The sequence below is a fragment of the Crocuta crocuta genome, unplaced genomic scaffold (genome assembly GCF_008692635.1).
Source record: "Crocuta crocuta isolate KB4526 unplaced genomic scaffold, BGI_CrCroc_1.0 scaffold16, whole genome shotgun sequence".
Taxonomy (NCBI): Eukaryota; Metazoa; Chordata; class Mammalia; order Carnivora; family Hyaenidae; genus Crocuta; species Crocuta crocuta.
The window spans coordinates 8,931,016-8,942,134 of record NW_027531893.1 but is presented as its reverse complement, the minus strand read 5'-3'; the positions used below and the strand labels follow the sequence as shown (position 1 = coordinate 8,942,134).

Sequence of the window (11,119 nt, the reverse complement as noted above, 5' to 3'; positions counted from 1 at the left end):
GACAGCAGGCAGGGCCATGCTTTCAGTGTCCAGTGTTTCACCTGAGGAGCAGACGTAGCAACAGGTTCCAGTGTGTAGGGTGAGTGAGGCTTAAGAGACGCGACACAGGAAGATGCTTGACACGTAAATGGGAGCTGCTCTTAGCCTCATCGCTGTTAGAGGTAAGGCGTTGGGACCCCTTTCCCCCGCCCTTCTTCCTGGGCTGATCAGTCCTTCCTCCCATCCATCCATCCATCCATCCACCTACTGACCTACCCGTCTGTCTGTCCACCCACCCACCCACCTACTCATCCATCCATTCATCCATCAATCCATCTACCCATCTATCCATCCACCCACATACTCAGCCACCTACCCAACCACCCAACTATCTAACCACCCATTCTCCCATCCATCCATCCATCCATCCATCCATCCATCCATCCATCCATCCATCCATCCTCCCCACCATCCATGCATCCACCCATCCATCTACCCACACACTCAGCCAACTACCCAGCAACCCATCCACCCCCCTGCCCCCCCGTACCTGCCTATCCTCCTGTCCGTCTGTCCATCCATCCATATTCCCATCCATCCCAGGGTCAGACTTTTCATAAAGGGCCAGATAGCAAACATTTTCGCTTTTTAAGCCATATGGTCTCTGGTATAATTACTCAACTGTGTTCTCATAAAATATATGTAAACAAAAGGGTGTGGCCATGTTCCGGGACAAATTTATTTACAAGAACAAGCGGAAGTCAACTTTGGCCCTTGAGCCAGTTTGCCAACCCCATTCATCCATTCAGTCAGAGAGCATATTTGTGGGTTTTACTCAAGGCCCCATTCTAGGCGAAGGGACAGGATGGTGAAAGGGACAGAGTGGGTGCCCTACCCCCTGGAACTCACATGCCGGTGGATGGAAAAGTTAAACAAGAGGCATGATAAGTACTCAGGCATGGTGAATGCTTTGAAGGAAGGAAGCAGGGGGAGAGGACACAGGATTGTACTGTCACTGACACTGTGCAAACTCTGCCCAGGGAACAGCCAGTGCAAAGGCCCTGTGGCCAGATAAGCTTAGGTTATTTGAGGAACATAGGGCGGCCCTTAGAGAGCAAGGAGGCAAGGTCAAGAAGATAATGGTGACCCATGGGCCAGGCCAAGGAGACCAGCTTCTCTTCTCAGTACAGTGGGGGAGGCAGATAATTTTGAGCAAGGGGCTAATGACTGATTTGCATATTTAAAGTAGGTCTGGCTACCAAGTGGGGGAGGGACTGTGGGCTGGGGCTGAACTGGAGGAAGGGAGACCCAGCAGGCTACTGCGACAGCTCAGGTGGTCGGGACCAGGCATGGCGGGGAGAGGAAGCTCCTGCCCCTCTGCCCCCCTGCCCGCTAACACCCACTCTCTCATCCCAGGCTCTCTCCGTCTCTGGGGAGCACGCCCTGGGCCATGGTGAGCCCCTGATGCGTGCCCGCCGTCAGCTGGGCCTTGCCCCGGACCCAGACCACGGCCTGACCCTCCGCCACCACAGCAGGCCTCGGGCACCAGACTTCTCGGGGGAGCTGGAGGTGGGTGGCCAGGTCAGGGCTGCCCAGCCCCGGGGGAGGGTGCGCTTTCTCTGGCGAGGCCACCACTGCCCAGACGGCCCTGCCACCTAGTGGCCGTTACCAGAACTGCAGACTGGCACCACCATGGGGACCAGAGAGTCCCTGGGGGTGGGACCCTCCGGCCTGTCCCTAACCCTGAGACAAAGCGGTTCCTCCCCTGCCCCAGCATCTGGCCCTTGCTCTAACTGGGTGCCTCCAAGGGTCGGGATCGACTGCTCGCTGACCACATTTTCGGCCACGGGCTCCCCACAGTGTCTCCTTGATCCTGGGGAGACATTTGGTGTGGTTCTCAGGCAATTACGGGAAACACGGCCTGCAGGTGGAAACACCTGGACACTGGATGTGCCCAGAATGCCAAGGCCCTGGGGCCACCTGGGTCAGTTAGGTCTCCGGGTGTGAGGCCTGGCACCGGGACTTTTTAAGCCATGGGGATGGGAGGTGCCACTGGCCTCTGAGGCCCCCACATGTGGATTTAAGAGGTACCTTGTGCGCTCGGTAGGGATTGTGAACCACGCGGGGGTCCCGGTGCCCCTGGAGCTGTGGGGCAGGGGTGGGCATGGCCTTTTCCCTCCCTGGGCCCGGGGCTGCCAGGGCCCGGCTCCGCGCTGAGCTCTGCCTTCCTGCTCCTGGGTCCTCAGCCCCGAGGCTCCGCGGCTCGCCCTGCGGGGCCGGGTGTCTGCCATGGCTTCTCAGGATGTGTCCGGCCGGAGGGAAACGTGGACAGTGGCCACCAGGCATCCATCCGTCCGTCCCTGCCTTCCTGCCCGAGGTGGGACACTGGGCTCAAACACCCTGGGCTCGTTTCAGCCGCCCCCGAGATGGATCTGCAGTGTCCATTTTACAGACGGGGAGACGGGCTACGACTTCATCCCATAGATGTTTTAGGATCCCTTTGAGCAGGAGCTGTTTTAGGTTCTGTAGGTAAAACACGGGACTCAACCGATCCCTCCACAGTCCACCCCCTGGGACCGTCCCTGAGCAGATGACTAGATTTTCTACACCAGGGGTCAGCAGACCTTTCCTATAAAGGGCCCCAGAGTAAAAGGTTCAGGCCTGTGGGCCAGATGCTCTCTCCCTTAGTCTTTGTTTTTCAAGAATCCTGTAAAACCATAAAAGCCCTTCTTAGCTTGCAGGCTGTTTGAAAACCGGACCCAGGTTGCATCTGGCCCCTGACCCCTGGTTTCTGAGCCTCTGATTGGGTGTGTGAGGTGGTAAATGCTTGAGGAAAAAAAGGGCGGGATGAGCGGGTTGGGGTGCGTTTGAGGTGGTGCCGCCACGGTCTGCTTTGAGGACAAGGTAGCATTTGGACACGGGCTGGAAGTGAGCCTTGTGGACACCATGGGAAGAGTTCTGGGCAGAGGGCACGGTTGGTGCAAAGGCCCGGGGGTGGGAATGTGCCTCCGCTGTGCTGGAGGAATTGGAGGAAGCCAGAGGGGCTGGTGCAGAGGGTGTAAGAGCCCACGAGATGACAGGGATCCACGTGGCCTGGGGCCTTTGTGAGGACTTGGGCTTCTCCTCTGAGACGGGAGCGCACACAAGATTTTGAGCCGAGGAAAGACATGGCCTGTGTCCCCTTCATAAGATCCCTCCGGCCCTGGTTGTGAGACTGAAGAGGAGGGCAGGGGGGTGGCGTGGATAGAGGTGTGCAGCCCAGTAAAGGGCGGTGGTCTAGGGGCACCCGGGTGGCTTCGTCGGTTGAGCATCCGACTCTTGGTCTCAGCTCAGGTCTTTATCTCAGGGTCATGAGTTCAAGCCCTGCGTTGGGCTCCCTGCTTCACGCGAGGTCCCACTTACGAAAATAAAAATAAAGTGCTTGTCTCTTAGGGCTGCCCAGGCGAGATGGGACCGTGGCTCTGCTGGGCCATGGAGGCCGTGGAGGGGCCGCGAGGTGGTCAGAGTCTGGATGTGGTTTTAGGGTCAAGGCTGTAGGTTTGCTAACGAGGCTGCAGCCGGGGGTGAAACAGCCGGCGCCCGAGGTTTTGGCCTTGCCTGTGGAAAGAGCGAGAGCCCACGGTGGAGCGCTGGGGAAGGACCGGTGGAGGCGGACTGCGGCTTTATTAGTGACCCGTGGCTGCTCTAGAAAACCACGCGCCAGTTGGATGGCTTAAAACGACACAGATTCGGGAGGCCTGGGTGGCTCAGTTGGTTGAACATCCAACTTGTGCTGTGGTCATGATCTTGCAGTTTTTGAGGTTGAGCCACGCGTTGGGCTCTGTGCTGACAGGCTGAGCTCAGGGCCGGTTTAGGATCCTCGGTCCCCCTTTGAGCTGCAAAATAAACACATATTTAAAGAGAGAGAGAGCAAACACCACGGATATATCCTCCTATAGTTGGGAGGTCCACAGCCTGGAATCACATTTTAGCGGGGCCCCAGGCAGGATGCTGACCCTGCTGCAGAGCCCGAGGGGAGCACCCCTNCCGCTGCCCCCCCCCCCCAGCTCTGCAGCCAGCACTGCCTCCTCTCCAACCTGTGTCCTCCCCTCTCATCCTTCTGAGCCCCCTGCCTGCCTTTTTGGGATTATTCCCTGGATAATCCGTCTCAAAAATTCTTAACCCTGTCATACCTGCTAAGTGCGTCCGGCCACGTAAGTTCCGTAGTCCTAGGTCTCCGGCACTGGGATGGCTTTGGGGGCCTCTATTCAGTCTAGTCACCGAGAGTGGAGACAGGGGGCCGTTGAGGGCGTGTTGACCTTGAGATGCCGTGGGGACTCCCGCCGGAAATGCCCACTGCAGCTGATGCCCGAGGCCTGGGCTGGACGTACCGCAGTTTGGGAATCGTCAGAGAGGTGACTAGCCCTGGAGCAGCAGAAACAGCCCCGGCGCAGGGTCCGGGGCGCGTGCGTCCCCTTCCCCTCATGGGCCAGGGGGTGGGGCGCCGTCTGTCGGGGGCTTAGAATGGCAGTGGCTCCCTTCTCCCAGGGCCACCAGGGCCTGAATGCAGCTCTAAGTCGGGCAGTCCTGGTCAGTCAGTGCTTTGTGCCTCGGTTTCCCCTCCTAGGAACCCGTGACGCTCCCACCGCCCTGGCTGGAGGGAAGTTGCAAAGCAGGCGGGGTGCCCGCTCTCGTGAAGAACGGCGTAGCGAGTCGGGGCTCTCTGGGGCGGTCTCGGCCGAGGGTCTCCACTGGGCGCTTGTGCTGTAAGAAGGACGCAGGTGGTAGGGAGGCCTTCGAGGCTACCTCTGGCCGCACACCTCAGGTCCCCAGGGTCTCGGGGGGGTTGGGGGGGGGCGGACAAAGTCCTCTGGCCCAAGTGGAGGATGTGAAATAGTTCTCGTCCATCTCCCACTCCAGCGTGTGCTGAGCCCTCTCTGCTCCCACAGTCCCCATGAGGTCGACCTGACCCCATTTGCCGTCCTAAGTTTCGGGGTCCACCCGTGACTGTGCAATCCCCAGGGTCCCCTTTGGCCCTAATCCCCCATTTCTCCCGTGTTTCTGGTGCCCCCTGTGCACCTCTCTTGAGGAGCCCCAGAGGCGGGCCCCCTCATCCCTCGGGGTTCACACACAGGTGCCCCCAGCTGACCCAAGGCCCTGGGTGGCCTGGCAGTGAGGCCGCCATGTCCACCCCAGCCTCTCCTGCCCCCTTCCCTGTTTCTGGACGCAGAGACCCCTCCCTCTGGCAGGGGTCTCCCCCCTCCTCCATGCTCTTTCCAGGAACTGCTCATTGCTGGTGATGCTGCCGCCTGTGGGGGACGAGCCCCTGGCTGTGGCCCGGGTGACGCGTTACCTGGTGGAGAAGCTGGCGCTGCCCTTCCGTGCCATGAACGGGACCAGTGTGCTGGCTGAGTACTACCGGCTCAAGCAGCGCCTGCTGGGGAGCCCCCTCGAGTGTGAGTCCCGTGCCCCACCCCAGGAAGCCCCCTGGTTCGTGGGATGTGGCCGCAGGCCCCTGCAGGGGTGGACAGAGCGGGGCTGTGGGGCCCGGCGGGTATAGGGCTTCCCTTGGTCGTCCTGGCCTCGTGCTGGGCAGCAGGGCCAGGCTTCTGTCCCAAGCATGAGCGCCCGAGCCTGGGGCCCGACGCACAAGTGGGCCCAGCAGCGTGGGGCGCGGGCCAGCTCCCGCCCTGCTCCGGGCTGGAGGGCAGACCTCCAGCTGGGACCGGAAAGCGGTAATTGAGCCCAGACTCTAGGTCAGGCAGGGCCTGCAGCCGGGCTGTGCCAGCACCAGATGCGGTTGTGAGGGCTTCGGGCCCCTGGGGGGCGTTTGTGTCTGGCTCCTGCCCCGGGGTGGCCATGGCCCGGTGGCCTGCCGCTCTGGGACTTGGTTTCCCCCTCCCCTGAGGGACGGTGGCAACGTGGCTCCCTGCTGTGGGTCACAGGCATGTGTGCAGTTTGGGAGCACAGTTCCTTGGGGACAGGGCTGATCTGAAGTCCATGGGCAGGCGTGGCAGCCGCGGCCTGGGGGTGCAGGGGATCTCGGTACGGGGTGATTGTCATCGCACGGTGGGATGGTGGGGAGGCTGAGGCTCAGGGCACGAGCAGGGGCCAGCCTTCCTGGACTCATGGGCACTTTCTGTGCCTGGCAGCAGCTGGGTCGCAGAGGTCCCCGTGTGTGACCTTGGGCGGGCCTGTGACCTTCAGCTCAGGGAGCTGACGAAGGGGCTTTCGTACTGCCCTGTGAGGCTGGGTGAGCCAGCAGCTGCCAGGCCTGGGGTGTGCTGCCCGCTGCCCCCCAGCCCTTGCCCAGCGGCAGCTGTGGCCCGATGGGGCAGACCGTCCCCCTCTCTGGGCCACCTTGGAAGAGGGTTTGGCCATAGGTTTGTGTGTGTTTTATAATGATGATACTTTACATTAGCTTCATTGAGACACAATTCACTCAAGTAGAGATTTCAGTGGCTTTGAGTAGATTCGCAGGGATACACACCTGTCAGCACAGTGAATTTTAGAACATTTTCATTTCCTGAAAAGNTAGGAGTCCTTTGTTGCTTTTTATTGCTCACCTGGCTGCAGGTGGCTGACGTCGGGGGGGCAGGGGTGGGGGGGGAAGAGGATGTGGGGACAGACCCCCCTCCCCACGTGGGCTGCCCCTCACCTTCCTTGGGACCCTTTCTTCCCAGACCACGCGGAGGTGGCCGGGGCCAGGCACGTGGTGACCTTCGCCGGCCGGGGGTGGAGCCTCGGGGCCCGCTGCTGGCCCAGGACTCTGCNGGGGGCGGGCAGGGGGCACAGAGGGAGGACACTCTCCCGCCTCCTGTCCCATCTACACCCCTGGGTCCCAGCCCCGTCTGCCCTCTGTCCCCCTCAGCCCGTGTCTGGCCCCAGGCTGTAGGGGTCCTCCCTGCCGACGGAGAGCTGTCTGCATGTCGATCTGCCACCTGCCACGATGAGGAGGGACATCCCCAGGGTCCAGATGGCCAGTGAGGACGGCGTCTCCATCACCTGTGATGTGCGAGCTGGCCTCTGTAGCCTCACTCTGGGCCCCTGGCTTCACGGTGGGTCCGGGCCCCCCGCAGTGGCCCCCGGGCCGGTGGGGAGGGCCTCACAGAGCCCACAGTCCATGTCCAAGGCTGAGGGCAGTGGATCCCTGCTTGGGGGGGGTGCACTCGGGGTCTGCGCGAGGCTGGGGGCCCGGGGACTCCGTCACGCTGCTCCCTGGGGCTCGGAACCTGAGCAGGCCTGCGAGCAGGCCAAGGTCAGAGGCCGTCTCTCCCTGCGTGGTCACACCCAGCACGGGGGCCACGCTGCTCCGTGCCGCCCACTGGCCTGTTTCTGGTGCTGTAATCCCCGCTGCTGTCTGTGGTACAGAAGACCTGACCGAGGTTGAGGAACTTGGTCTCCGTTCTGTCCGCCGGGAGCCACAGAACCAGGATGTGAGCTCCGGCCTCTCTGACCGCATATTCCATCTCTTCTCTAGGACGGGCGGACCTCACATGCTCCCCTTGATCTAGTCAGGCAGCCCCAGGGCCGCTCAGGATGGCGATGTAGGGCAGGGGGAGGGGCCCAAGTGCTTCCCTCTCTCCTCTCCCTCTGATGGAGGATTAGAGCCAGGGTGGGGGTGTGGGAGTCACGTGTGGAGGGTCTGGCCAGGCTCTCACCTGTCCCCCTTTCCCCACAGGCGTGTCTGCTGGCCTCCTGGGTACCAATGACAATGAGGCAGCCAAAGAGTCGATGCTCCCGGACAGCACCGTGGCCCGCAGCCTGGAGGAGTTCGCCCGCGCCTGGCAGGTGAGCTGCCGGGCCAGCCCCTCTTCCCCTGGGGGGCTGACCATCACCAGGCTTGTGGCTGCGGGCAGAGATTGCCCACCTGCATGCCCACTCTCCACCCAGCTGCTCAGACTCGGGGGTGGCCCCCCACTCTGGAACCCCATACCCCTTTTCTACATGCCCGGGAGAAGACAGGCCCAGGTGGGAAGCGACTGTAAGACCAGGGAGAAAGCCCTAGAGTGCCCAGAACAGAGCCCCACCTGCCGCGCCTTCTTCTAGGACCCCCATTTGTGCCTGGGACCCTGCTTCAGGGTGGTAAGTGTGAGGCTGGGTGTGGACCCCAGCGGAAGCCATGCAGCAGGTAGACCAGAGGCAAAAGGCGGCCTGTGCCCCTCCTCAGTGCGGTGGGCAAGGACCCTGACTCTGGGCGCTGGATTGCAGGTGGAGCCCACCCTGTTCCTCAGCCGGTGCACGCAGGACACCTGGGATGTGTACCCGGTGCACCCGGGTACAGCCCGGGAGCTGTACCCTGCCTGCAACCTGGCTGCCACCTCCATCCACCTGTGTGCCCGGGGCGTCGTGCCCCTGGACCCTCCTCCCCTGTGTGGTAAGTTGCCCACTTGACCTGTGCCTTCCCTCCCAACAGGAAAACTAGTTCCTTCCTTTCTCTTAGCTCCTGTGAGGGAGAAAGGCACTCAGTCGTCCTACCATGAGCTCAGAGTAAAAACCGAGTTATGGGCCAAGGGTTACTTACTGAGAAAAAGAAGCCCAAAGACACCCTGTGTGTGAGCCAGGTCATCTTGGAGGCCTTGGGCCCTGTGGGAGGTCAGACAAGCACAGATCTGAGGGTCAGGGATTGTAATGCACACGCTCTCCCATGTCTGCAAAGCCCTGGGTCAATCGATGTTCCGCCTGATGCTGATTCCCGTGGCTGGAGCCCACTGCGGGGGGCGGGAAGTCAACCACTGCACCAAGCATGCCGAGTAGAATCCCTGTTCAAGGGGAAATCATTCCTGCCACTGGTACCAGGGCTGTAAGGTGGGCTGGACTCAGGGACTGGCACCATGGTGCAGGGATCACCGCCTTGGCGTCTGGCTGTAGGGGCGAGAGATCAGACTCAGCTCAACACAACAGGGAGCAGTGGGGACTGAGCTGAGCAGGGGTGGGGTCTGCGGATGGAAAATTACCAAGATGAACTATCAGGGATGGGGGAGTAGTTACTCAACCAAGCTGGCAAGATTCCTGTTGGAGGCAGAGGAGAGGAACATGGTAGTTATCAGGGTGACCCACCAGGGTGGCTAAACCCACTAATCGAGAGTCCCCAAGAGCCCCGAGTAGAATCTGATCAAAACAAAGACTCCTTCCCACTCCCTACGACCTTCATTCAGATGCTAGAATTTTAGAGGATGGACTACATGGAAGAAACTGAAAATGGTAAGTGTGATTCCAAAAGTAATTTCCGGAAATGAAAAATATTCCCTGAAATTTAAAACGTAAATCTGACACCTCAGGTTCAGAAAGCACAAGGCATCCCACATCCTGTCCATAAACCTCTATTAAGACCCATCAGCGTGGCCAAGAGATGGTCTTTTGGGGAACAAGCAGACAACCAATCTCCCACCAGCAAGGGCGGCAGATGATAGACTCCACCCTTAAAGCATTTAACAGAGTTAGATTTTATACCCGGCTCACCTATGATACGGGGTTTAAAAAATGCAACAGATTGTTAGCACTGAACTCTCTGCAAATGTCTTTCCCACGAGAGGACATTCACTTAAGGGCCAGAGCAAGTCACACACATTAATTCACACACCATCTGTGGCTACTTTGGGGCTGCAGTTAGCTAGCAGAGTATTGGCAACACAGACTGCAGATCTGGCCACAAAATCCAAAATATTCGCTGTTCGATTCTTTGCAGCAAGTGTTGGCTGACCCTGTGTGTGAACTAGGGAAAGCAGAGGGGAGAAATTCAAGAGAAATGAATCAAGCAGGAAGAAATGACTAGAAGGGATCCAGAGGGGGAAAACCGTAACTAAGTATGAACAAGAAGCCAAAACTGGCAGATCCAGTAGAGGCTGAGAGGTCACGCAACAGCTTGGGGCAGGTTACTGATAACTTTCAAGACCTAGGTTGAATACAAGTCAACTTGAATCTATAGACTAAAATGTTGTCTAAAAGATAACATGCAAAGCTTAGTGAAGTCATTAGGACACCAAAAGAAAAAAAAATAGATTTCATCAAGATTAATTTTTGTTGTTCTTTGAAAAACCTTGTTAATAGACAGAACATATTTACCAACGACCTATCTGATAAAGGACGCCTGTCTAGAATATATAACTCAAATCTAACAGTAAGAAAAGAAATCTAAGTAGAAAATGAGAAAAACACATGGAGACATTTCACCTAAGACGACATATGCATGGAAAATAGACACAAGGAAGAAATATTCAGCAGTACTAGCCAGTAGGGAAATGAGAACACTACGTATCTATTAAAACAGTTAAAAAAAAAAAAAAAGTGAAACCAAAGGCTGGCAAAAATGTAGAGAAACTAGTTAGCTCATACAGTACTGGTGGGAAATATAAAATGGTACAGCGACTCTGGGAAAAAAGCTAAAAACACACTCAAAATATGATCTAGCAGTTGCATCCCTGAATATGTATCCCAGAGAAATTAAAACCTACGTTTCACACAAAAGCCTGTACATGATCATTCATAGCACTATGATTTGTAATAGCCCCAACCTGGAAACAGCCCAAAGTGCTGACCTTTGGTGCACAGTATATTCCCTACCATGGAATATACTCAGAAATAAAAAGGAACACACTACTGGTACAGGCAGCAGCTTGGATGAATCTCAAAAGCCCTATGCTGCGTGGGGGGAAATGATGGAGAACAAGTTAGCTGTCGCCGGGGTCGGGCCCAATAGAGGAAGATGAGGTGCCCGAGGGAGATGTTTGCGTGGTGGAACAATCGTGTAATTTGATGATGGTGGTAGTAACACAAATCTACACATGCAAGGAGACCTCAAAACTAGGTACACACCTTGTACCAATGTCTGTGTCTGGATATTGTACTCTCATTACCGAGGCTGTAATCATTGGAAGAAACTCTTCTACAAGTCTCTAGTTAACAGTTAAAACTTCTTATTTCTAAATAAACACCAGGCCCACATCACGTTAGAGGCAGGTTGAGAGAATTTACCCTAACTGTTCCAGAACAGGAAGACAAAACCCTTCTCTTCCCAACTCCTGTGAACGAAGAAGAAAGACAGGAACACTCCCCAAGGCCAGTGCCCGGAGAGGAGGGAGCCCAGCTTCACACTGGAAACAGACGCTACTGATGTATTCATAAACCAAAGTCCACAGTCTCTGGGATCCAAGGATGGCAT

General features: G+C 57.7%; 1 protein-coding gene and 1 long non-coding RNA gene across 2 annotated transcripts in view; one reads left to right on the top strand and one right to left on the bottom strand.

Annotated features, from left to right (window-relative positions):
* LOC144239185 (uncharacterized) overlaps positions 1–8,715 on the top strand; it is a 95,716-nt gene extending 87,001 nt beyond the window's left edge. The window contains 6 exon segments of the mRNA XM_077773188.1: positions 1,396–1,548; positions 5,189–5,414; positions 6,642–7,016; positions 7,640–7,749; positions 8,170–8,335; positions 8,618–8,715. Coding sequence (XP_077629314.1) covers positions 1,396–1,548; positions 5,189–5,414; positions 6,642–7,016; positions 7,640–7,749; positions 8,170–8,335; positions 8,618–8,715 — 1,128 coding nt within the window.
* Positions 3,624–4,309, bottom strand: LOC144239262 (uncharacterized). Its single transcript, XR_013337352.1, has 2 exons — positions 4,152–4,309; positions 3,624–3,854 (listed from the first exon to the last, which is right to left on the bottom strand). It is a non-coding gene; the product is annotated as an uncharacterized LOC144239262 (long non-coding RNA).
* Positions 8,716–11,119: the final 2,404 nt, after the last annotated feature.